This window comes from Manis javanica, chromosome 9, assembly GCF_040802235.1.
Source record: "Manis javanica isolate MJ-LG chromosome 9, MJ_LKY, whole genome shotgun sequence".
Classification (NCBI taxonomy): domain Eukaryota; kingdom Metazoa; phylum Chordata; class Mammalia; order Pholidota; family Manidae; genus Manis; species Manis javanica.
Genome location: NC_133164.1, coordinates 124,694,553 through 124,721,023, shown reverse-complemented (window position 1 = coordinate 124,721,023; position 26,471 = coordinate 124,694,553). Strand labels below are relative to the sequence as shown.

The 26,471-nt window shown below is 60.6% G+C and overlaps 1 protein-coding gene across 11 annotated transcripts in view; it reads right to left on the bottom strand.

Annotated features, from left to right (window-relative positions):
• NFATC1 (nuclear factor of activated T cells 1) overlaps nt 1–26,471 on the bottom strand; it is a 170,056-nt gene that overhangs the window by 101,891 nt on the left and 41,694 nt on the right. For 9 of the 11 annotated variants that reach the window (XM_073213264.1, XM_037007418.2, XM_037007419.2 and 6 more), the window contains exons 4-8: nt 23,557–23,759; nt 21,726–21,898; nt 20,174–20,314; nt 13,370–13,425; nt 10,031–10,163 (exon numbers count right to left, since the gene is read on the bottom strand). In XM_073213264.1, the coding sequence (XP_073069365.1) occupies nt 10,031–10,163; nt 13,370–13,425; nt 20,174–20,314; nt 21,726–21,898; nt 23,557–23,759 (706 nt within the window). Of the gene's footprint in view, nt 1–7,719; nt 8,130–10,030; nt 10,164–13,369; nt 13,426–20,173; nt 20,315–21,725; nt 21,899–23,556; nt 23,760–26,471 lie in introns of those variants that run through there. The other 2 variants (XM_037007426.2, XM_037007427.2) reach the window with 2 other exon arrangements.

Sequence of the window (26,471 nt, the reverse complement as noted above, 5' to 3'; positions counted from 1 at the left end):
GCCACTGGGAGCCTCCGGTGTGGATGGCTCCGCGGGCCGGGCTCCAACCAGACACCCGTGCAGAGTCACCTCAGCCTATGTCCAGAAGTGACAGATGGGACGGAGTGGCCCCACAGAGCCCCCACCCTCAGGGCAGACAGGCGTCACCACCGTGGGCATGCAGCTGTGACAGCAAACAGCCGAAAGAGCTGTGACCCGGTGTAAAAACACTACTGTAAAAGGCTGGCATCTAGAACAGCAGAGGTTAAATTCTAACTTCTGGAATTCTCAGAGTTCATGATCTTAAGGAGTGTGTGTGTGCCAGGCAGGTCGAATTAAAACCCTGCTGGGATTCTCTCTCCATGCACTGGGCTTCCAGCCAGGCCCAAGGCTGACGTGCCTCCTTCATAAAGTGTCCCCTGAGTTCCCCAAAACCCCAGGGCCGTGCGCTCTGCAGCATTTAGATGCAAACCCCAAATGCAGCCGGCCGCCACACCAGCGAGTGTGGTTTACCTGGCACGCAGGGACGGTGCAGCACGAGCAGGGCTGGCAGAGCCGGCAACCCAGGGAGGCCGAGCTGGGTGCCTCCGAGGGCACGCGAGAGCTGCTGGGCCAGTGTCTGCCACTGGTGACCACCTGGCCCCCTGCACTCCTGGCAAGGCCTTGGCAAAATGCCTTGAGGGCCCCGAGCAGCTTGCCTCCCAAGGGTCGGGCCCACCGCCCTGCCACATGGGGGAGCCGGGCCAGGCCTGGTCCCGGCTGGGCCTCTCTGCTCAGGCGTCACTCCCTGTGTGTCCAGGGGCAGCAGCCTCGCACCCCCGAGGCGGCCTGCTTCCTTCCCTGTCTTCCAGGCCCTTGCGGGACATCCTGACGGCTCCCACCAGGAGTGAACTCGGTGCTCCCCACCCTGTCTGCTCCGGGGGCTACGCAGGACACAAGGTGGCTGAGAAGTGATAGCAGGGAGAGGCCCTAATGGTTCTGCACAGGGTGGGCGGCCAGCAAACACACTCTGAACGCAGGTGAAGAGCGAGGCTGGGAGCAGCTGGGCCCCTAGGAGCTGTGGTAAGTCGGAGAAACCAAGGCCACCCTGAAAACCGAGACCCCGCGCCTGCCGCTCCCGGGGCCCCTCTGGCGGCCGAGAGGCCCGCACACATGGCCGCGTGCCCACATCCAGACGGCGCTTCTCCTGTGGGCTTCCAAGGAGATGGGCACCCTCTGTGGGTCGGTGCCACCACGAGGCTCTCCCGTGTCCTCCTAGCCAGGAAAGAGCATGGCGCGGCTTGCATGGCCTGGGCTGGGGCGCCCAGCCTCTCGGCGTCAAAACAGCTGTGCCCATGTGGAGGGCGGTTTCCTCAGGCCTGACGCTCGGTGTGACGTCACACGCGGCCATCTTCCCTGCCATCACCACGCTGGTCTGGGCAGGAGGTGCAGTGACAGGAGGCCGCACCACAGCACCCAGAAAGCACATCCCTGATGAGGTTATGGTCTGTGTTTGCCACAGGGAGCAACACCGCGCAAGACGGGGCCGCTGTCAAGGCCAGGCAGCGAGTTCCCGCGGGAGGGGCTTCACATGGCGTGGGGACTGCCACCTGGAGGCGGTGTGTGGGGTCTGTGAGGCCTCAGCTGCCCTGCACGGCCCTGGCATGGCTGCAGGTGCACAGCATGAGAGGGGGGCAGCCTCTCCCCAAGAACCCCCCAGCCCACAGCCCCTGCAACAGCTCTCTAAGCCAAAGAGCCTTCAAAACATTTCTGGCCTTGCCTGGAAACCCGGGGTCTGGCAAAGGGGCACCTACCCCGAGCAGCTCGCGGGGGGTGGGCCAAGCCCAGACGGCTTCTGTTCTGGGAGCAGAGACCCCCTGGAGCCTCTCGCCCTGCTAGGTCGGGAGGGGCTGGGGCAGCGTCAGCTACCTTCCCACATCCCCACAGCCAGTGCCCGCCGGGCGCCTGGGCTCCCTGGTCTGGGTGGCGTCTCACAAGCGACCAGGAGGCAGACAGGAGCCTGGTCTGCAGTCTCGGGGCACTGGGGTCAGATGGCTCCCCGTTAACACGCCCACGGAAACTTTGCCAGCACGTCCCTGAATCGAGTGGGCGCACACCCAGCCAAGCTCCAGGGCCTGGGATGTCCTGGCCGCGGGCCAACAGCCGACCCCGGGGAGTCTGTGTCACATGCAAGCGGCCGCGAGTGGCTGAACAGAGGACAACTTGGCAGACGGTGACCCAGCTGGGCCCGTAACAGGATGAGGACCCCGACCGAGGCCCTCAGGACCCCGGGCCCGAGATCCACTCAGCTGGGTGGCCAGAGCCCATGGGCGGGGGCGTTGGCCTTCCCAGGGCCTGTGGGCTGGTGCCCAGGCACCATTTCTGTGTGTTCCGTGAATGTCCACAACCATCCTCCCAAAGCAGACAGGTAGACGCCACTGCTGTCTCTCACCATCCACCCTCCCATGGCTTCTCCGTGTCCTGCATGGCTGAGGCGATCTCATCCTCGTACTGAGGGGCACGGCCAAGTCATTCAATTCTGAGATGCAGTTTGGGCTGACCTCTAACCCGGGGACTCTGGGGTCCACTGAGTACCAGTGCATCACGAATGCAACTGTTCTCTTCCGAAAACTATGGGGCACGTTAAATAAACATGGAATGCTAAACTGTGTTCCTGGGGCTCAGGTTCCCTGCTGTTTGTTGCCCGGGTAGGACTCTGCACTGCACCCAGATTCCAACTGATGACTAGACACCGGAAGTGCCCGCCGACTCCGAGGCCACGGTATAAACACTCAGGCATTTTCATCTATTTTCTTTTAAATGCACCTTCCTGAGCATGCAGACTCATTCCTCCTGTGCACAGGGGGACCATGGGCATGTCAGAGAATGGGAGGGCGAATGCCCACCCTTGCTCAGGGTGAGATGCCCACCCAGCCTGTCACCCCAGGGCTTCCTGTCCATGTGCTCCTGGGTCCAGTCCCCCTGCGCAAGGACAGAGAACACCTTCCCAGAAGGTGGACAGGACAGGTGGGTGTCAGTGTGGAGTGGGGACATGGACCCTGCTGGAAGGGTCAGAGCTGGACAAGCCAGGGGTACTGCTCCTGACGGAACTGTGCCCCCAAACTTGGGCTGAAGCCCTGACTCCAGCGAGACTGTGTGGTGGAGATGGGGCCTTAGTAGGTAATTAAGGTCACACTGGCGAGACCCTCCGGGGCCTGGTCGATGGGGCTGTGGTCTCAGAGGGGGCCCTCCCTCTCTATCCATTGTGTGGGGACAGCGCAAAGCAAGTGTCTGCAGCCAGAGAAGATTCCTCCCGAGACTCCAGTCCGGCGCCCTGATCTCGAACGTCAACCTCTGGCACTGGATGGTGCAGCTGCTCGAGGCCTGGCAGTGCCGCTCTGTGCCATGGCCTGGTGGGGCCCCTTTCTGCATGTGCAGCCACATTGAGTCACCAGGTTGGGACAGACCAGGGGATGTAACAGGGAAGTTGGTCCCAGATCACTCCCTTCTTTTGTATGCACAAGTGTCTAGGGGACCTGCCTCCGTGCACACTGCTTCCCAGGCACCTTCCACAGGCCTGGATGAAAGACGTTTTGTTCTAAACCCTAGAAAACAAAGACCAGACTGTCTCCTGCTCATGTGTGACACTAAAGCCCCAGCTTTGCCATCACTGTAAAGGCCCAGCAGAGATAACTGCAGGGCATGGCTTTTTTTAAATAATGAGAAAGGAAAAGTGGTAAGTGGGACCATCTGAACTGCTGTCTGAGAGACAAGGGCACATCCCTTCCCCAGAGTCAAGTGCAATCCTGCAGCTGGTCAGGGTGAATGGATGCAGGAGGGGCCTGACCCGAACCGTGGGCCCCGTGCTGGGAGGGGAACCCGACCTGTGGCCCTGTGCTGGGAGGGGGAACCTGACCGTGGCCCCATGCCAGGACAGGAGGGGACCCGCCCCATGCTGGGACAGGGGGAACCCGACTGTGGCCCTGTGCTGGGACAGGTGGGGGCCTGGCCCAACCCATGGGGCAGATCCAGTACAGATGGTTGAGGAGTGAGTGGCACCACGTCTGCACCAGCCCTGTGGCTTTGGCCACACAGCCCCGGCCTGCCCATTTGGCTCGGGGGGCTGCTGTCCCCGGTGCTGGCTCATGGGCATCTCAGGTCAGAACAGACCACACATGCTGAACCAACACCGCATCCATGCTCTCACCCGGTAGCCAATGCCGTTTGCTTCCCAACAGCTGTGCTCACGACTGGGGCCTCAGCCACCAGGAGCCATGAGGACCACACCGGCCCACTGAGTGCCGCCTGGGCCTGCCCGCTCTTCTGCATGTGCGCCCCACTCCTGACACATCTCCTTTTCTCCTTGGTAGCCCGTGGCCTCGGTCCCCGTGGGGACTCACAGGAGCTGATGGGTTGGCTTCCCCTGGTCCCGAGCTGTCACAGCCCCATCTCTGGCCTGGCCACACTCTGTCCCCACCATCCAGACCTGAGCCCCATCCCTCGTCTCATCTCTTCCCACGCCCATCCCACGTGGTCTGTGGCCAGGAGCTCAGGTGAGTGCCCTGGTCTGGTTGTGCGTGGGGTCACTGCTGGGTGGGTCTCAGAGCAAGTGCCTCCCAGGCTCCCCTTCAGTCTGAGCTCTTCTGACATCACTGGAGCAAAGCGCACACCTGATGGAAGGCCAGGGCAGATAGACTCGCACTCCCGCGGCAGAGGCCGTGAATGCCGGACGACACCGTGTTCAGACCCGGTGCCACAGAAGCTGACAGGGCACCTGTTTGGGAAGCCAGCCCTCGCAAGCCACAGGCACAGCTCCCAAACCCTGCCCAGATTCCTACCATACCCCAGCACCTGCAGACTGCCTGGGCAGCCCAGCTCCCGTGGCCAGTGGGACCCAGCACCCTGCCGCATGCGGGCAGCTGATTCACAGCATCTCCGTCACTGCAGCTCCAGATGTGGACAGATGTTCTCCCTTGTTCTCTGGCCAGAACAGCAAGACAGAGCCAGTAAAAGCAGGAATGTGACGAAGCAGCCTCCCTCGGGTTGGGAGGGCCTCATGAGGGGGGATGTCAGTGCATCCTGCAGGAGGCTGGTGCTCACAGCCACGCACGGGCACCCCCACTGCCGACACGCTCCTCCTGCCACGCGGCCACACGGCTGAGCCAACTCGGGAAGGGCATCCCAGAATGCCCACAGCCTCCTCCTGCCATACTAGCACTCGGCTGCACTGCGCCTGAGAGAGAGAGGTTCAGGGTGGTGGCCTGGGCACCTGGCATGTCCTAACCTCCGCGGTCGGGGTCGGGCACATCTGCACGCTCTTCTCGGTTTGAAGCTGGCAGGTGACCTGCAGTGAGGAGCGGCTCAGGCCTCAGCCCACGGGGCTTCAGCACTGGCCGGGGAACAGGTGGGCACAGTGGCTTGGCTCCGCCTTGGCACGCACCACTGGCCCTGCCAGGGCAGAGGGCTGGAGGCCCACGCTCGTGCGCCCGCGCAACCCAGGTAAGGAGAATATAAGGCCGCAGCACGGGAACGGTGTCCCCAGGACCTGTGGCCACAGCACACTCTGCCCGACCTGGGCTCGCTGCTGTCCCTGGGAGGTGGGACACTGCAGCTGATGCCCAGACGAGGCCACCCACCTGGCCAAGGGGCCACAGGCAGCTGGGTGGGGGCCCAGAGGCAGGGGAGGCCCCTGGAGAGACCGGTCGCCCCATCACACTGTGTCTGCCTACTTTGGGACTGAATTTAAGCCCAGCAGGCTCTGAAGAGCTGTAAGCCAGAGAGCCCGACAGGCAAACTGGACGTTCGTGGTGAAGGTGGGCCCAGGGGGCTGGACAGCCTGCCCGCAAGCCCCCTGCTGCCGGGTCGGACCAAGGCCACCCAGCCATGGCGAGCCTGGTGCCTGCAGATGCTCGGAGCTGCTTGTCAGGGGGTGGCGGCCACTCCCTGCTGCTGTCAGGAGCCCACGCTGACCCCTCTGCTCTGGCCGCACCTGCTCTCACACTGGTCTGGCCAGCTGCCCATTTGTGGGCTTAATGTGAACAGCGGCCACACTGCTTCCCGCCTCTGCAGGTGGTGGCGTGTAGCCAGTCTGGCCACAGACCCAGTGTTGCAGCCTTCCAGTCGTGGGCTGTCATCTGGCCACGGCAGATGGCGGTCGGCTCCTCTCCGTGAAGCTCCTTCTGCAGACAGCTGACCTCTAGCCTGCAGCCATCTTGGGCACCCAGCCGGTGACCCCTTCCAGTGGATGATGCGCGTTCCTTCCCGCCAACCAAAGCTGGTTTCATCCGAGAGGCTGCTGCAAGCTGAGCTGTCGCCCCTATGTGACTTCCCCAGGACTGCGAAGGACACACGGGGCCCCGGGCAGGGGGCTCTGGTCCTCAAGGGACCCCTGACAACGGCTGGGGGCTGCATGCCTCCGCCGACCCTGCTGAAGCTCCAGGACCCTTCCTCCGTGGCCTGGGCAGCGGGGACACAGGCCCCACCACCAGCATTTCTGGGAAACTGACTAAAAACATCTCAGGTGAAGAGACGGGCTCTCTTGTTTCAAGACATCGCCTGGGGATGCAATTTTGATAGCATGACCTAGAAGTTCTCTCCCCTTCTGAGTGCACAGCCCTCCTGCGTGTTCTGGGCACCAGGGCAGCTTCCTGGCATGTGAGCCCCCAAACCCGGGCAGCCGCCCCCCACAGCTCAGGCCCTTTTCTACCTCTGATCTGAGCTGCAGTGTGGGAACAGCCTCCCAGGACTGTAGCTGTCCCGGCAAAGCGTCTGACTCCTGAGAGGCACCAGCACCCTCTGCTCCCGACGGCTGGAAGGCAGGAGGCTGTGCTCCCAGAGGGCTGCATTCGGGCACAGTAAACAGCGACACGTGGGGAACCTAAGCGCTCTGGCTGCAGACACGTGTGTTCTTGCAGGACAGAGCTGGCCTGCTCACCGCCCTGCCCTGGGCTGCCATCCAGGGGATGTAGGAGGGGCTGCGTGTGGGGAATTTCCGGTGTGCGGCGCACTCACCATCAAGTGGAAACTTTCTCCACTGAATAAGCGGCTGGGTGGGGGGACGTCAGGCCAACCGCCCTTCCTGGGGTGGACCAGCAGCCCGTTGGCGGGTGGGCTGTCTCAGGCCTCTCACTCCCAACCCGAAGGGCCCCGGGGCCTGTCCCAGGGTGGTAGGCGCCCCACCCCACGTGAGGGTCTGCGTGACATGGCCGTCCTGGGGTGTGGGCCTCCCGGGGCCACGTGTCTGTGACAGAAACGCGCCTGGTGAGAAGTGCCATTCCCACCTTGGCTCACACCCGGTTTCGAAGGAAAACCCAAATGGGACTTGATTTTACCTATCTGTACATGAGAATGGGCAGGGTATAAACACATCTCCACTGTTTTGTGTGTCTCAACGGCATGCTTTGTGACCCATCAAGGCACTGCCCTGGCAGATTGGAGCAGGGCCCCGAGTACTGGGCTGTTGGCCCGCTGGAGCCCACGGTCTGCACCCCTGGGGCAGCGAGGCCAGCCTCACCACCCGGGCTGGGAATAACGCATGGCAGGCTGCCCTGGTCACACACAGGAAGGCTTGCTGGCCCCATCGTCTACCCTGGGGGTGCCTGGCAATGAAGCGTGGAGCGGAGCCTCCCCAGGCAGCCCCCCAACAGAGTGCACTGGCACTGAGCACCTGCTCGCGGCTGCAGCCTACTGACCCTCGGCCCCAAAGCTGGGGAAGGCAGAGGAGGTGGCGGGCAGACACCAGACCAAGACCGGGGGCGTGCCTTCTGGTTTTTCACTTTCATTTATTCATGTTCGAAACCACAGAGGAAGGCTTGATGCAACATGGGGTCAGACGCTGGCCGTGGTCCCTGCTCTCTGGGAGCTCACAGTCTGGGGCCTGGGGCCAGATCGCAACCCCTGCCCAGGACATGCCACCCCAGGACACCAGGGCTAGGCGCCTCTGGGGCAGGCAGCTTGGTGCCTCGGCTCAGTGGAGCTGGGAAATTCCTAGGAGAGCAGCGATGACAGCAGACGGGCCCCAAAGAGAGGCTGACGGTCACTGCTTGACAGGCGGACGACGGCTCTGTGGGTGGAGCAGGGTGCCAGCTGGGGTCAGAGGCCAGGGGTATATTGTTTACGGCATGGAGATGGGGGTCTGGGCAGATGGAGGAGTCCTTGGCAGATTGGTGGTTCTGGGAAAATATATGGAGTCTGAGCAGATTTGGGGGTTCTGGGCAGACGTAGGGAATCTGGGCAAATGTAGGGGTGCAGCTGGGCCGATGTAGGGGGTCTAGGCATATTGGTGATTCTGAGTAAATATATGGGGTCTTGGCAGATGTAAGGGGTCTCAGCAGATGTTGGGGGGGCTGGGTGGTATGGGGGTCTGGGCAGATGGGAGCTGAGCTGATGGGGGTTCTGGGCAGATTTGGAGGTTCTAGGCAGTTGTGGGTGTCTGGACCGATGTGGGGGATCTGGGCAAATGTAGGGAGTCGGGGCAGATTGGGGGTCTGGGCACAGATCGCCTGTGCAGGCGGGGCCAGGTCAGGTGCCCTCACGCCCTGTGATCTCAGGAGCACGTGCTGGGGCTCCAGGGCGCACCTCCAGGCCGGGCGTGTGGGTCAGGCTGAGGCCGCGGCCCAACGCGGCTGAGTGCAGACGGCTTGATGCCTCGTGAATTTGTGGGTGGCAGAGACATGAAAGTCAGGGCTTGTTTCTAAACTGCTTTGAAAAGCAACTTTTCTTTATAAGGCCTAAGTTTTCTCTAAAACATTAAATTTTTGGTCAACCATGCTTGAAGTTTAATTAAGTCACAATCATTATGTTTTCTGATAAACATAATATGTTTTCCCTTCGTAAGCTACACTGAGGGAATGGACAGGATTCACGAAGTGCCCACAGTACATACAGACACCGATCATCTGGAAGGGTCACAGGACGCGTGGACAAACCACACTCCCCACGCTTCCCACCGTGGCTGCGGACAGGTGCACGCTGTCTCTGCAGCCCTAGCTGTACACTCTATTGATGGGGCAGTTTTACGACACAATCCTATCATTCAGGGCTTGAAAGGCACGACCAATGTTTGCCTGGAAAACAGCCATTGTGCTTGACAGCAACTCAGATATTCCATGCTTTCTAGGATCTCACGTACGGTAAATGATTTACCCTTAAGAGAAAAATGGGACCTTCAAAAAATCATGATTTTACTAAGATAACAAGGCTGCTTTTGTAATGCATGTCTAGTGTACAACTTTCCTCTTAAATCATATACATCCCTCAAGTTCTCAGAGCAAAGCTACAGTATAAACAGATTGTTAGCACAGCTGAGCTCACATGAAATACAGTCAAACCTGGGATGACGACTGCAGCCCTTCAGGGGCGCACAGCGCCGCTCATGCATATGCTGGTTTAGGGGTGAACAGAACAAACGATGGTATTTTCTTTAAGAAAACACCCTAAGAAGTTGATAAAGTAAACTTATCTTTTTTAAGTCATAAGAATCCATCCTCAAAATGTGTGAACAGAAATCTGAACAAGGATACTTTCTGGAGGAGCAAAAGGGTACTCGGGCCTGAGGCTTGAGGCACAGGGAGATGCGATTCCTCACTGACGAACACCGTGTGGGATATAATGCGCATGAGCACAGAATTCATTGATATCAGTGAACGGCCACACCGGGCACCGGCCTTGAGGCTCAATAGCAAGGGTTTCTAAAGGCACCTGCGAAGTGACTGCAACTATCTGCTTTTGCACCTTCAGCGTCTACAGACTTCCAGCGCACACCAAGACCCCTCGGCTTCCGGGTGCAGAAGAGCAGCGCTTTCTCCCCCTTTGGCTGTCACTCGCTCGCAAGCAGCCAGCACAGCGGTCAGTAATGATCCCCGATGCAGCCCCACCCCCGACACAGTGAAGGAGAATACACTAAGAACTTGAGAAATCGGTGACACGGTCTTGCTTACAGGTGACAGCACAGCATCGTGTACAACGCAACCATACAGTTTTGCAGCAACAGCGTCTCCTGGTTCCTGCATCTTTTAGAAAAAGTACCCCACTGGCTCACAGTCAGGGCTTAGGGTTAGGAAGAGAGCGTTACCGTTGGCAGGAAGGTAGGTGAAGTGCTGGTACTGGCTTCTCTTCCTCTTCCCGTTGCAGACGTAGAAACTGACTTGGACGGGGCTGGTTATTCTCTGGTTGCGAAAAGGCGGGATCTCCACCACCAGCGAGTTCTAGGAGAAAGCAGACGGCAGGGGACCTTCGCACCACAGGAGCGCAGAGCAGCTCACACCAAGAGGGCTCTAACCATGCAGCACACAGGACAGGGCGCGGTGCCTAGCTGTCAGGCTGCCTCGCGAAGCCGCCCCCAGACGTGTGCAGGCCGGCCCGTCAGTCACATGAGGGCTGGGGAAGAGGGTGCTGACTTCCGGCACACCTGAGCCGAGAGGGGGCCTGAGGCGGTGAGTGCGGGAGGCCAGCCAGGGCTCCACCCGGGATGCCCGCCTCAGCCGGCAGAAGCCTGCGTGCCAGAGAAGAGACAGGAAGGCTGCTCCAGAAGACCCCCCAAAGGCTGACCATGCTAAACCTAAGGATCAGTGACCTTGTGAACCCCGAAAAGAAGCCCCCTGTTGGCTGAGGTGAGGATGGAGCCGTGGAACCGGCACAGGAAGCTGGCAGTGGAGACCCAGGCCCATGCTTCCTTGGGGACATGTCTCTGGGGACAGGCCCTGTGACAACGGGCCACAGCCCCCATCACTGACCCCAGATCCCCTCAACCTGAGCACACAGGGAGCTGGCCACTCAGCAGACTGGGGGGTGCTGGGCAAAGGCAGATAGAGCAGAGTGGGGTGTCTTACGGTACTTGTGTTACCTTCCAAATTCTAAAACACAAATCAGCAATGTTTTCACAAAAATTGTAATCCTTCAAGTACAGAAATATAAACAGTTTGCCGTTGCATAGCAGGGCACCGTGGGAGAAGGGACAGGCTATGAGTCCCGACTGCGTGCACTCAGCCGATGCCGGTGGACACCCCCTGCCCGGTGCCAACACCTGGACGAGGCAGAACCGCACTGGCCTCTGGGGGCTGGGCAGAACTTCACGACCAAAAAGTCCCTTCAGTTTTTTGTCCTGATTTCAGTCAACGATGTAATGAATTGTAACAGGGCAATGACATGTACAGTGTACAAGAAAAACCCACTGTGTGCCTCTGTTAAACTGTAGCTTTTTATCCAACTTAACAAAATGATTGAATTGTGCTAATAATGAAATTCTAATAAACAACTGAAGAGAATTCAGGCCCAGCCTCTTCTGCTTACAGATGGAGGGCCGAGCGCACAGGTGGTGGGGGCTGCGGGCGGCAGGGCCACGGGCCTGTGTGGGCGCCGCCTCCGGGTCGTCCGCTTTTCCTCCAGGCACTCCTCTTGTTGTTTTAATGGTTTTGTCTCATTTGCAGAAACGATAGGCACACTTCTCCCCCTGCCTGTGCTGTCCCCTTATCAAATACCACCCTGCCGGTGTGGAGCCCACAGCACACAGGTGACGGGGCGGGGAGCTCACGTGCATGTTGCCACACCCCCACGTGGTGCTGCGCCCACAGCAGCACCCGTGGCGGAGCAGGGCTCAGGCTGGACAGGGTGGGCTTCCCCCTGCCAGATACCCGCTGGGCCTCAGTTTCACCATTTGTCCAGGGAAGACAAAGAGAAGCAGCCCCTCGGGTTGTTCCCTGAGGGTTCAGGTGTGTGCAAGACGATGTAGGTGAGACTGGCACATGGCACAGAGCCCGTGCTCGGTGATGTCGGGCTGCTACCGAGTCAGCAGTCGAAGAGGTCTAACCTCTACAGAAGAAATTAGGAGACGAAAAGAAGAGGTTGTGCTTGAGCCGAGATCTGAAACCCAAGTGGGGAGCAGGGTGGTGGTGAGGAGCGCCTGTGACGTGCCAGAGGGGCAGGGCAGGTGTGTCAGGTGGGCGCTGCAGCCTCGGGGCAGGTTCTACTCCGTGAGGCCTGTGCGTGTGAATTCTAAGTGACTGCAGGGTCGTGTTTCGATGTGGGCACAGGCTGATATGCCTCAACTGCCAAACAGACAAATGTGCGAGATGCTGTCGTCGTGGGAAGGCTTGAATGCAGTGAAAGGAGGGGCGGGAGAAGGGCTCCGGGCGGCACTCAATGCACCCATGCGACTGGCCTACAAAAATCCAGTCCAAACGCCCAAGACAGAACAGAAACCACGCACACAGCACAACCCCAATTTGTTTAAAAAATGTGTATGATACACCGTGTACATGTGTGTGAATGCACATACATGCACATTCACACCTGTCAGACAAAGAAATACCCCAAATGTGGACAGTGGGTACATCGAAGTGGTGGTATTATACCAGCTGTTTCTGTTTTTATGCTTTGTTGTGTTTGTATTTTCCACATTTCAACAATAATTACAACAACATTCTCTTATAATTAGAAAAAAGTGTAACCCCATTTAAGAGGTAAGGGTGAAATCGTCACTTAAAGCGTATGATTCACACATATTATTGCATTTCTTTTAAAACAAAACTACTAACTGTTAAGCTTCCTTTAAAATAGGCAACTGTTCTGGGAAGGAAGGGATAAGGGCGGGGAAAAAGAAAGGGGGCCTTATGATTAGCATGTATAATGTGGGGGGGCACAGGGAGGGCTGTGCAAGTAGTGCACAAGTAGTGACTCTATAGCATCTTACTACGCTGACGGACAGTGACTGTAATGGGGTGTGGGGGGGACTTGGTAAAGGGGGGAGCCTAGTAAACATACTGTTCTTCATGTAATTGTAGATTAATGTAACAAAATAACAACAACAACAAAAATAGGCAACTGTTCAAAGAAGGAACCTCAGGCCATGAGCCAGCCGCAGCTACAGGCCTGTGTGGCCGGGCCCGGGTGAAGGCCCGGCAGCCACATCCTGCGAGCGGAGGCCTCACAGAGTGGCGACACACGGAGGAGGAGCCACCTGCGACCAGGGGTCTCATCCTGGGGGCCGGGGGAACCTTTGCAGCTGACACCTTTCAGAGAGGCCGCTGGCCAAGGGTTAGAGCGTGGAGGGTGGCTTACATCCTGACAGAGCTGCCTGTGAGCGCAGGGTGGGCCCGGGTGCACAGGGGTCAGCAACACTGTCCTCATGTGCAGTCCCCACATGCTGTCTCCACACTGTCCCCATCCACTGTCCCCCCTCCACTGCTGTCCTATCTCTATCCCATCATGCATCCTAAAATCACTGCTTCAGGAAGTGTTTTACAACTTCTCCTGTTTCTTTCTGTTTACTCCTTGTTGTAACCAACAAGCAGCCATGTGCCTCAGGTGAGGACCCCTCCACCCCCCGTGCACCCCAATCTGTTACCTGGCAGCCCAGGAACCACCCCCATGGGCACCCAATCTGTCACCCGACAGCATGTCAGTGGGTACTTACTGGCTTGCACAGGTCACGGTCGGTTTTTGCCTCCATCTCCCAGATGTGGTGACCGTCTGGAAGGAAGGGTGACATTCTGTTACTGTGTGTGCTTGGCTGGGCCCCCAAAACCATGTGCCTTGGTCCAGGCAGGACCCGGGACCAACGCCTCCCCTCCTGGCTGGGCCATCCTGGTTATTAACTCACACGAGTGGGAAGTCTAGCCAGATGAGAGACACTGAGTCAAACACAAACCGGGGTGCAGAGGGCCTGGTGAACCCAAAGACCGCTGCTTGGCAGGAGGAGCCGGGTAGCAGGGAGCCCAGGAAGCTACCCCCGGCCCGTGTCCTCAGGCCATGGTCACAGGAGGGACACCCCACTTTTTCAAGGGAGTGTGAGCCCAAGACAAACACGGGTGACCGCCGAAGAAAGTGAGCTGCCCTCAGACCCGGGACGGCCGGCGGCCACCAGCTGCTGCCTCGGGCACACACGCGGGCGCCAGCCTAACGGCCTCAGCCTGCAGAGCCCGCCACCTGGGAGCAGGGCCACTCTAAGGAGCCAGCGCTCAGGGCAGCCGCAGGGTAAATAAGAAAATCCCTCCCTTGCCTACTTCTCGCCACATCAGGATACAGAAATGCAAAACACGGGGCGCTCTGACCCTTCCCCCGCCGCGCCCGCACGCTTAAAGAAGCGAAATGGCTCTGGGTGCCTGAAAGGGTTCACTGCTCTGCAGGCCGGGCCGCGGGGGCCGTGGTCCAGACGGCTCTGTGGGGGCTCCCCGACGCGTCCCGAGTCTGAGCCCCTCTCCAGCAGCACGCTGCCAGGCGCTGGTTTTGGGGTTATTTTGAATTTTTTGAATTAAGATGTCGCCTCCCAGAGGCCTCACCCCCTCCCCGTGTTGTCAGCTCCCCAAACTCACAATTACAGCCACTATACACTGGTTTTGCTTATGCTCTGCTTTCAGTGTGTGTGTGTGTGTGTGTTACAAATCCTAAATTATAAATGTATTAGACAAAATCTCCTTTTTCTCCCTCACAGTGCTGGCCAGGCCAGGGTGGAGGGTGGCGACAGGGAGGAAATGTGAGTCACAGTGGACAGGAGCAGCGTCAGCGCCCGGACCGTGCCAGCCTCCAGGAGTGCGCCCCCTCGGCGACAAAGCGCATCCCTCCTCTAGGGACACGTCACTCTGCAGCCCTCAGAGGCACCGGGAGCCCCAGCAACTGCACAGCTTCTGGGGTCCCATGAGCTCAAGACTCGGCGACAGAAGCACCCGTACGTAGCTCGACCACACGTGCTGATGAAAGGTGGATTTCAGGCACCTTCACAAGGGGGCGCAGCTGCCCCCACACCTCCCTGGGGTGCGGAAACCAGAGTCGCTCTGTGTGTAGCCAAGCCTCTCACGCCCGTCAAGATCAACTTCTAGTATTTCTCACGACAAAGCCCATGTCTACGGCCCCCAAAACACAGCTTTAGGTTCTATAATTGGGAGAAAACCTGGCTACTGCTCAGCCTGCCTGTTCAGGTCCCCCTGGGCCTCCCACTGCATCACGCTGGCTACGAGGGGACCCGGCATCCGAGGGGACCCGGCATCCTCCGCTGTCCTCCAGGAGGGCTGCACAGATGTGCTCCCACAGGTGGGGTGCAGACATGTAAGACACCCCATAAAGGTCCTGCCCTTGGAGCCCCCACAGTGCACGGGTTGCTTCGGAGGCCGGCGTCCCAGGTCCCCCATCTGGTGTGACCCACAGCCCAGGGGAGCAGGCGCTGGTGCTCGCTTCTGGTAGGGGCTCTTCCAAAGGCTTATGAGACACACAGCAGTGCCCAGGGTGCCAGGGCTGGGCAGCTGTGGGGCTCGCACTGTGAGTTAGGAAACCGCAAAATTGGCTCCATGCCTGCACGCACCAGCTGCAGCCCCCTCACTGCCAATGTCGGGGAGCTGGGGACGGCGGCCGCTGTGCTGCCACCCGGCCAGGCGCCGCATCCTGCAGAGGCCAGCCCAGTGGCGGGCCTGGCTGGGTGTGGTGCAGAATGTCAGCTTCTGCTGGGAAGGGAAATGGCCTGGATGGGCCTTTGTGTTCCAGCCTTATCAAGAGCTCCTGGGCTTCTCCTGGGAAACTGCTCACAAGCCCAGAAGTAAAAATACTCCTAGTCATTAGGGAATTCCCTGCAGCATGAGTCAGCGGAAAGGCTTCCCCACCACACCCACCAGGCGGCCTCGGGGCTGGTGCGCCTGCGCCTGGGCGTCACTGCGGGGCCACCACACCAGGGCTGCTGGGGCACAGCGGGGTCCCATGTGCAGGCCCCAGGCTCCCTGAGGCGGGAGACCCTTGTCTCCAGAGCCCCAGAGGGCGGGAGGAGGCGCTAGCCCTCAATGCCTGTGACATGCTCTCTACCACAGGAGGGCGGCACGACACCTGCTCTGGGGACAGGTACCCAGGCGCTTTGCCAAGCAAACACCGGCCTCCTGGGTCTTCTGCCGGCTGTGGGAGCGGGACTGCACGCCTGCTCATGGGCACCCGCTGAGCACCCACTGTGCTTCTGGCCAGCAGGCAGGGTCCTGGGAAACACCAAGGCCGGAGTGGGTGTGGGCAGCACTACCCCGTCAGAGGCTGTGTCTACTGGGGGGTACGTGAGTGGTGCGGGGGGGTGCCTGCCTCCCCCGTCCCAGGAGGCACCGGGGGCCTTGCTTGGGAATCCACCCTGGTGGAAGGGTCAGGAGTGTGTGTACTGATGGTCTTGGGGGAGCTGGTCAGTGGGGTGGGGCTCCCGACTGCCTCTCCCATCCTTCCTCCCCCCTTGCTGCACCCATGGGCAGCCCCCTCCCGCAGAAGACACTCCGGAAACAAGAGGAAATCATCCCTGTACTGTGCTCCCCCTGGGGCCCCCGTGGCATCTCCACGTGATCTGGCAAGCCCAGCCCCCAGTCCCGGAGAGAGGAACGCATGCCCACGGAGTACATGGATGTCCACTGGCCCACCACGCAGAGTGGGCACGAGCCATGTGCAGACCAGCGTGGTCCACGTAGGCCCTGAATGGAGCCTGAACTCAGTGGGCATGGCGCCGTGATGCGCTCCAGCGTGGCCTCAATGATGCTGTGCCATGTGCAAGGCGCCACTGTGACAGCATAGGCACCCGATGTGTCCACGAAGGTCCAGCAAAGGCAGAGCCGTGAGCACAGGGCAGCTGGGGGCTCAGGCTGGGGGGAGCAGGGTGGCAGCTGGCAGGTGCTCTTGGGTGCTGACAGCGCTCGCCAGCCAGCGGTGACAGCTGCTCACTGACTTCCCCAAAGCCTCTGGCTGCCTGTGGGTGTGGCCCGTGGGTCACAGCTCCGTAAAGCCAAGTGGAGTGAGTGCTGACACGAGCACAGGGCAGCGCTGCTCAGTCCTGGGAAGAGGGTGGCAAGGGGGCTCCGTGCCCCTGCTCCGGGAAGGGTGGGGGTCCGGCTGGGCCCCGCTGCACGAGGCGTGGAGGCTGTCGGGCTGGGGCTGCGCGTGCGGGACCTGGGTGCCCACTCTCCCCACGCCACCTGTGCTGGGTGCGGGACCACCTTCCGTCAGCACCTCATGGGCTTGCAGGCTGGGGGCACAGGGGGTGCTGGGGGGTCTGGGCGGCTGGCTCCCCTGCCGCCACTGATCTCCCAAGGCTGCTCAAAGTGCGGGTGACTTAGAATTGTGCAAAATCATTCAATTCAGGTAAAAGCCCACCTGAGAGCAGAGCAGCAAGCATGGCTCACCAGCGCGCCACAGGCGGCAGGCCCGGCACCCCCAGGCGGGTGGTGTTCAGGGACTCGGCTACCCCGGCCGGCACGGCAAGCAGGTGACCGCAGGCCCACGCGCACGGCGCACCCCCTCCCCACACCAACGCCTGGACTCTGAGAGGAGCGTGTGTGAGCAGCCCTGAGACCCAGCTGAAGCCCTTTTCTGCAAATTCCCAGAAATCCTTCAGGGACCAGCACCCACGGAAACGGGCCAGCTGCCCCACAGCCATGGCGGGAGCCAGGGCCTCCACGTGGCATGGCCGGCACCAGTCCTGGAGACGTGCCGTGCGCGCTGGCCGGGCTCCAAGTCTCCGCACGTGTCAGGTGGGTGACAGGCGAGTCAAACACGACCCATGCTGGCTCTGCCCCTGCTGTGGCTGCGCCAGAGCAGGACCTCGGGTATCTGCCCGCCCCCAGCACAGCCAGGGACCCTCACACTGCCCCACGCACCGTATACTTGAGGGATCTAAGGGCTCTAAAGCTGTGGTCAGCTCCGTGGGGTGCCGGGCAGAGCTCAGAGACCCCTGGTAAAGGCGCATCAGGAGCCGAACGCCACCCCACACCTGGGACGGCTCTGGAAGACCGCGGCTCTGCTCCTCCTGAGGGCAGGCTGAGAAGGGTCTGCATCAGCCCAGAGTCTGGGCTCTGGCTTCCCAGGGTGGGTAGGAAGCCCTGTTTCGCAAGGAAGCAACTCCTGCTTCCATTTTAAAGAAACTACGAATCCATGGACACGTCTTTCCTTCCATTTGTGCAAATGCCTGCCAAGCCACACCTTTCCCAGGTCTTTACTTTCATTCAAGGGGCATCTGTTGAGCACTGCCTGTGGGCATGTCTGGTTCTTGCAAAGACAGGTGACAGTGACAGCCTCGTCTGCACGGCTGCAGGGTTGCATCAAGGCTGGAATGCGGGGTTCCTTCAGGAGGCCAAGGGCACGGGGCTGAGAAATAGTGAGGGCCTGGGGTGGGGGGTGGCAAAAAGGGGCGAGCCAGCACAGACCCAGAGACAGGCAGAGACACAGGGCACCACTGGGGCCGGTCACAGGCAAGGGGGGGCCGTGCTGGGCTTGGGGCCTTAGCAAAGCATTCGGGCACCTGGTGAGGTCTTGAAAGGGAAGGTCTGGCATGCAGCCTGAGGTGGGCAGTCATCCCGGTGGTCCCAGTGAGCCAGGCGGTGGACCCCCGAATCCAGGCAGGCTGGGACCTGGCCAGGGACTGGGGAAGCTCAGCGGCCTTGGGCCTGGGACTCCGGGGTGATGACAGAGCTTCTGGGGGGCTCACCGCCCACGCTGAGGGCCTCCTGAAGGAACCCCGCATTCCAGCCTTGATGCAACCCTGCAGCCGTGCAGACAGAACCTCGCAGCCCCATGAAGCCTAGACAACTGTGTTTCATCTAAACTGACCTCAATGTTCTCTCCAGAATCAACTAGGAGAAGCCTAGCCCCAGTCACAGAGCGCGTCGGGGCACATCATGAGGTGCGTGGGTACAGCCTTGGCTGAGAAGCAGACAGACGGACCTGGGGACATCTGCTCCCCTTTCGAAACATATGACTTGCGTGTAGGGTGTGAATATGCACACAACCTCACTGAGACACAAGCATGACATCGCCACGGGCACGTAGTGCATGCCCGCGATGCTCTCATCTCGCCTGTCACAGGCAGGATGCATTTGTGGGGTGCCCCATCACCACCTCTCCTGTGTGCCCACACTGAGGTGCTGCAGGAGCAAGGGGCGAATGGCAGGTGCTCAGCCACATGGGGCCCCAGAGAAGGCCACAAAATGAAGATGAGCCCAATAGTGGGGACACGGGGAACCCGCCTGCAGGAGGTGCTCCGAGGTGCCCGAGACAGCTGAGCACATGGCAGGTGCCCCGCTGGCCTCGGAAAAGCGGAGCCAGCTGCCCGACTCCTCGGGCCAAGGGGGCCACCACCCTGGCCCGCTGCAATCACGGATGTCCTGGGGCTCGGCAGCTGAGGGCCGTTGCAGCCCTCCTCCAGGACGCACATGAGGTTAAAGCTCAGAAGGTTAAATTACTTCAAAATTGACCTCCTTCAAAGGAGAGCATTTCAGTAACACAAACTCCTCTCCTTATCATTACACTTGGTTGGGTTTTCACCGTAATTTCAAGCATATTTTCCAACTATGCACATGATTACATAGGCAGGCCAAGTCAACAGGCAAGACTTTAAAGCCCATTTTGCTTGAAGTACTTAAGTTTCCTGCAATCGGCACAAAATCAAGATCCCATTATGGAGGCTGAATGCCTCACGGTGTTTGGTGATTAGCCCCGGCATGGGAACATCGTGCCAAGGGATCTGGAGAGGAAGGCCAGTGGCCTGGCACTGCAGGTGCCCTGCTCCCCAGCCTGAGGGGGTGGCAGCTCGCTGTTCCTGGGGGCGCCAAGGGGCTTCTCTGCAACACAGGGCAGGCACCCGAGCCGGGTGTGCCACACACACATGCATCTACCTCAGCGCGCGCGCACACACACGTCTACATGCACACACTCAGGTCTGCACACACAGAGATCTGCCCATACACCCTGGGTCCTGAGCGACCCTGCGCCTGCTTGCTGGCTTGGGTACCAAGAATGGGACCTGAAGGATGCAAAGCAGGTGTGTAAAGATCTCTGTGTCGTGGAGGTTCCACCCGGCTACTGTGGAAGCTCTGCCTGGATGCCTGCCTTGCTGGGAAGTCTGTGGTTCTGAGAAATGAGACTGGTCTATGCAGACGGTGTGTGTGCTTCCCGGATGCAGCCTGCATGGGGGCCCCGGGGTGAGAGCTAGCCGAAGCCCCAGAAGAAGGCGGCCACACCGCCAGGGGAGGGGGCAGGGCACTGCCCACCACACGGCCAGAATGAGCGTGCCTTCTGTGGTGGCGTCCCCACAACCGCAGCCCTTGCACAAGAACTGGCATGTGTAAGGACGGGCCCCACACTCGGAGACACATGTCTGCTCCCACAGCAGCCCCACACCCAGCACAGGAGGGGCGGGCCACGCTCTGCCTCCAGGAGCCAGGTCCCACCTGCGCCCCAAACAGGAACCTCACTGCCGGTCTGACTACAAACACCATACCTGGCGCTTTCTCCACAAAAATGACCTTGGAGTCCTGCAGGAAGTTGTGGCCAGACAGGACCATCTTCTTCCCGCCGAGGACGGGGCAGCTGGCTGCGCTCTGCTTCTCCACAAGGGGCAGCTCCTGGGCTGACCGCTGGGCTGCGTGGGGCCAGGAAATCAATGTGAGCAACAGGCTCCCGGCCGCACCCCCATAGTGTGGCCGGCCCACCCGGAGGGGCCCCCTCAGGGGTCCTCGGTGACCTGTGGGAAAGTCATGAAGCATGAACAGGGCAAAGCTGGGGGGTGCACAGGCCGCGTGTGCACGAGTCAGGTCAGAGGAGCCATGCAGACACATGAGCAACCCAGTCTGCGCTGGCGTGTGCACACGTGGGTCAGCACGGGCACTTGTGTGGGTGACGTGCACACCCTCCCGGGTGGCCAAAGGCCCCATGACGCCTGCAGGGAGTCCACTGATGGGGCGCTGCGGGCACGCTCTGCATGGAGGACAGAGGCACCTGCTCCAGCAAAGGAGCCACCACCGCTCACAGCAGGGCCCCCTGCCCACCACGGTGGGGACAGAACCCCAGGAGCGACAGTGAGACCCTGGGTGTGGGGCCGGGGCACAGGCCAGGAGGTGACCCAGGCTGGGGTGGGCAGAGGCGAGGCAGGTGAGGGGACCCCGGGAGAGCAACACCTGCCAGGCAGGAACAGCTGGGGTGTGGAGGCCCGACGGAGGTTGGATTTGGCCCAGGAGCCCAGAGGCAGCGGGACACCGCGGAATACGACGCAGAGAGCCACGGCTGCAGAAATGGGGCAGTCAGGGAGCAGCGGGACAGAAGGACATGGAAGCAGCCCAGCAGGCAGGGGACTCCGCGCAGCAGAAGACGTAGCGGCCGGCATGTCCTCGTGTAATCACCTGACCTGCGAGGGAGGATCCCAGGAGGGTCCTCCCACCCATCTCACATGGAAGAGACCGTGCCACAGAGAGGTCCGTGCTGAGGCGTGGGGACACCCTGAGGGGCCGGCAGGACAGCGAGCCGGGCAAAGGCGGCCTGGGCAGGGAGAGCAGCCATGGGAGGCAGGGGACACGGTGTCCACAGAGCTTCACCAGTGACTCCATGTGCTGACAGGCATTAGTGGGGCTGCGACCAGGGAATGCTGGCCGCACGTGTGGCTGGCACAAGGCAGGAAGCAGGGGAGCTCCCCAGGCGGGACCACACACACAAGCAGAAGCGATGGCCAGGGAGAGAGGACTTGGGCCGAAGTCAGCCTAGAACTCGGTTTGTTCCATCACAAGCATTCCTCTGCCCCAGGGCTCCTGAAATGTGAGGTCAGGTCAAATGTGACCATGTGTTTTCATTGCCCCGTAGGTGCCAGGCACTGTGGCAGACCCTGTGCCACAGGAGCAGCACAGTCCACATGCGTGGGGCCTGGCTGCCTTGACGGAGGAATCGCCCTCTTCCCATGACTGCAAGGGACACGTATGGCCTGGATGGGAAAATGCAGGTCACCGCTACACGGCCGACAGCAAAGAAAAGGTGGCCCGGGAGCGTGGTGGGGGGCCACTCACAGCACTCGATGGGGTTCGAGGCCGCCTGGAGCGACAGCACGCGGCCGCCGGGCTGCGGGATGTGCACTCTGAACACCAGCCGCACGCGCGTGTTCTTCCTCCCGATGTCCGTCTCCCCCTTGCGCAGCTCGATGTCTGAGTTCCGCAGCTTCAGGATCCCGGCACAGTCGATGCTGACAACGGAAACCCACAGCGTCTCAGCCGCGGGCCCCGGACATGGCACTGCAGGGGCTCGCTGGGGCCAGACGGGGCAGGGGCAGTGGGGCTGAGGCAGCCACAGGCAGCCTGCCCACACTGTGGGCTCCAGGCCCCATGCCTGGCCTTGAGCAGCCTGGTGGGACGCGTCGGATGCTCAGGGTTCCAGAAGCTGCGCCCTGGGTGTGCCGGGCGTGCCTGCCCGGTGCAGGGCCAGCACTCGTCCTGCCACGGGCATCCTGCGGCGCCTCCCAAAGTCCCTTCATGTAGGGCTTGGCAGCACTGCCATCCCTCCACCGAGGATCCCAGATTTCTTAGGGCTTCATGCGATTGCCCTTAGATTAGTGATTTCTTTCACACCGGGCCCCGGCTAGACGTTGCACACAGAAAAAGCAGCTCCGTGCCTCCCTTGGGCAGCCCAGAGGACAAGGCCCACGAGCGCCCTGCTGTGCACACCGCTACCCGCCAGCACAGCCGGGAAGCAGCGCTGACACTGAAGCCAATGGGAAGGCCGGCCTGGGGCACCCGGGCTGCGCTCACGCCCGAGCCCATGCAGTGGGATGGAGGTGGTGGCGCAGAGGTCCCAGCTTCTGAAGGAACCCATGGGCTCTCCAGCCGCCCCGGGCACCCTGGCCTTGGGCAACTGAGCAGCAAATCTAAGGACTGGAATAAATCCACATGCAGGGGTGCGTACGTAACCCCAGTCCAGAGGTGTGTGTGCACCCAATCCAAAGGTACACACACAGCCCCTAATCCAGAGGTATGTATGCACCCCCAGTCCAGAGGTACACATGCACCCCCCAATCCAGAGGTACGTACACCCCAATCCAGAGGTACGTACGCACCCCCAATCCAGAGGTGCGTATGTATTCCCGAATCCATGCAAAGCAAACACGGGAAGGGAACTTTCTGTTTGTTCTTGACTCAGAGGGTTTAACGGTCACGAGTGCCTGATCCGAGTCCCACATGCCGTGCTGCCCGCCTCAGCGCCTCTCGCTCGCCCCTGGCTCTGCCCCTCCCCGCGGACGCCCCACACTCCCCGCCTCGGCTTGCCAGCCCCTCCTCTCACTTGGCACTCAGCTCAGTGACGCCTCCTCAGAGACGTCTTGCCCACCTCCAGGGGCCCAGCGCCTCACGACCCCCATGTCAGTAACCAGCACACCCTGATGCACTTTTCCAGTGTGTGCCTGTCTGTCCCCCAAAGCCCAGCAGAAGGCAAGCTCGTGGGGCAGCTCTGCATCTTTCTTCGGCCAATGCATCAGCTCTAAACTGATAGGTCAGACGGGACTTTGCAGCTCAGAGCTGGCCAGTCGGCAGCGTCTGGCACTTCCTCGGTGACACCCTGGTTTGTCACCGTTTGCATTTCAACCAACTGCTAAATCGGAAACAAACACTGTCGTGTTCAGGAGCTGAATGCAGGCACGGGCGGGTGGGGACAGCTGTGGAATTGAGTGTTTATTTTAAGTGGCAACAGGCACAGTGGCTGAAACCCTGGGAGGAAACAAACCTGTTGCCATAAACATTTGCAGTTTACTTAGGTGTTAAGCCAGAGAGCCCTGGGCCGCGGGGGCCCTTTGAAAGTGGGGAGGCTCGGGAACACCGGGCCAGCGGCTGAAAGCTCCCCACCCCCACTTACATTGCTCGCATGTTATTTTCCGGCAGGAGTGGAATTTCCAGGACTTTGGTGTTGGACAGGATAGCTTCGTGACTGGTGGTGGACACAGTCTTCCCCGTGATCCGGTGGACCTGGTAGAAGGCGTGAGGTCTCAGCAGGCGGTCGTCCGCTGTCCCGATGAACAGCTGCAGCGTGAGCGGCTCGGCCTCCAAGTAGCCATGCAGCTGGCGAGAGAACAAGAAATTCCCGCTAAGCACCCAAGTGCAGGCTGCTTGGAATCAATTAAATTTTCATAAGCACGGGCTAATTCAAAAGTGAACCTGTGACAGGTGCTCGGCGCTGAGCCCCTGCGCCCCGCCCTCCTCTTTCTCTGTTGTGAATATTGGTGCCACAGAGCGAGCCGTCCGAAAATGCTGCGTTGCCCTGGAGGTCCCAGGGCACCTGGCGAGGTGTCAGCTCCAAGCGCTCCTGCTGCCCGTGGACCCCTGCACACACACCTGCGCGCATGCAGATGCCGCCGGGCCCGGTGTCCAGCTGTGACCAGCAGAGCTCATTTCCCGGGAGGGGCAGGTGGAGGACGGCCCTCCCTTCCCGCCAGCCACTGTCTCTTCCCCAGACCCTGGACCCAGCACGTTCCCCAGCCTGTCACCAGCATCTCGTGAGGACACCTCTGCTGCCCAGGCGAGTGGCAGCTGGAGGTCAGAAAGCTGGGAACATGCAGCCATCGGCCTCAGCGCCCCCCACCCCAATAAGGTCCGGCATGTGCTCTGTGGGACAGGGTCCAGCCTCATTTGGATCCAGTCCTACTCGGCACACAGGATACTTGTGGACAGACAGCACATAAACAAAATCAGCCCTTTTCTACCTGGCTCAGGGCCTCACTGCTTCAGAGGCAGGTGGTAGCTGAATGCTGCTCTGGCGCCCACTGGCACATACCCAGACTGGGTGCAGGAAGCCCCCAGGTGTGAGGTCTGTGCCCCATCCATGACCAGTGTCACACAACGTAGGTCATGTTCGTATGTGCTGCTGGCCGGGCGCCCAGTCCTTGAAAAGGTGGCATGTGCACTGGACACAAAGCCCAAACGCCAGTGAGGCTTTGGCGACCCAGACACACAGCCCTGCGTCCCTGGGGCTGGAGGGCCAGGCTCCACTCCCGCACCTCAGAGGGTCAGCAACCCTGCCCGGAGCTGAGGCGTGGGGCCCCCAGCCACCCCCGGCCCCTTCTGCATCAGGCCTCCTCACAGGTAAGTCACCGTTAGCAGCTCAAGTATGTTCAAGCATGTCAACCTTTACCACCATCCAGACTGTGGCACAGCCACGTCCTGTTGCAGCACTGTCCCCAGAGGCGGACACGACTCGGCCAGAGGCCTGGCCCCCGGCCCCACGGCCTTGATGCCCACCCAGCTCCTCAAGGAATGGCATGCGAGCGAGTGGAGGCTGCCGAGCGCCACACTGGGAAGACCCCTTGCTGCTGGCCCAGCTCACTTCCCCTGCGGCTGATTCTTAGTCTCACATGACCCCATCGCCAAGTCTCACTCCCCGGGCTCAGGATCGGGACACCATCGATGCTTCTGAACCAGCCCAGAGGCCAGGCTGCACAGGACTCCAAGGAGGGGACGTTCTCACTGTCCACCCACCAGCGGGTCCACCACCCAGTAGGCGTCCCCAGGGCGCGGCTAGATGAGGCGGCTGGCGGGGGCCGCAGCTCCGCCTTGCTCTCAAGAAGGTTGCCCTGGGGGCCCCAGCCCTGCCTGGAAAGATGCCAGGGAGGTGCCACAGAGCAACTGGGACAGAGGAGTGGGGCCAGGAAGGGAGCCCAGGCTACCCTGGGCAGCATGGCACTGCCAGGGCAGAGGGAGGCAGGACACAGGGGTCCCGGGGAGGCCGAGGGAGGTGAGCCGCCCACTGCAGGAGGCCTCTGGGGATGGTGGAGCTAAAACCATTCCCAGGTGTCACAGAGAGAATGGGAAGCCCACTGGGATGGTGTCAACATGAGCCCTCCACACGGAAAGAGGGAAGTGAGACGGCCCCTGTGGCCACGCACTGGCCAGCCTTCAGCACGATGCCACGAGGCCCACAGGTCAGTGTGCCAAACTAAGTAATGAGCTTCAGAAACGGGGTACAGAAACCGGCACTGCAGCCAGTGTGGCAGGACCCCAGCGTGGCAGGCGCTGGTGAGCATGCCGCCTGTCCAGGGCAGAGCGTGGCCTCCAGCATCCAGTCCAGTGCAAGCAGGCTGCTCACTGTGAGGAGGGAGCTCCGTGACCCTCCCGGGCCCAAGCCAGCTGCTGGCCGGCACTCATCCCGGGGACATGGAAGGTCCCGCAGGCCCTTGCTCCCAACAGACGTGAGCTGCCCCCTCCCCACTGTTGCCCAACAGCAGGAAAACAGCCGGGCCTGCACTCACAAAGGCGAATGTGCTGCCCAGGGGCCTCGGAAGGGGTGTCCCAAGCGTGGGGGGACAGCGAGGCTGGGCCTGCACCTGGCACCGAGCTCCGAAGCTTGCCTGCAGCAGGAGGCTCCGCCTTCCCGAATCCATCCCTTCTAGGGACATTCCCACTTGCACCCTCAACCGACTTAGATGGTTCAACATGAACATCCGCAGTGTTATATTTAAGATTTAAAAAGGGGCCCAACATACAGATCGTGTTAAGGCAGAGAAGCAAACGCCAGCTGCTGAAGTGTGGCTCAAACAGGCAGTAACCCATTACTCAAAACCAAGGTGATGAGACCCACCTACTGTTTTGATCTCATTTACCAGACATGGAGTCATTTACAAATTTTGGGTCTCAGAAGAGAAGTCCCACAGGATGACGATTGTTCAGGAGATTTGCAGACAACGAGCAAGCGGAGCCCAGGTGGGGTGGCAGAGGGCTGTGGGCAGGGCCACGGACACGTGGGACCACAACACATCAGTGCCACTGCCTCCGTGGCCA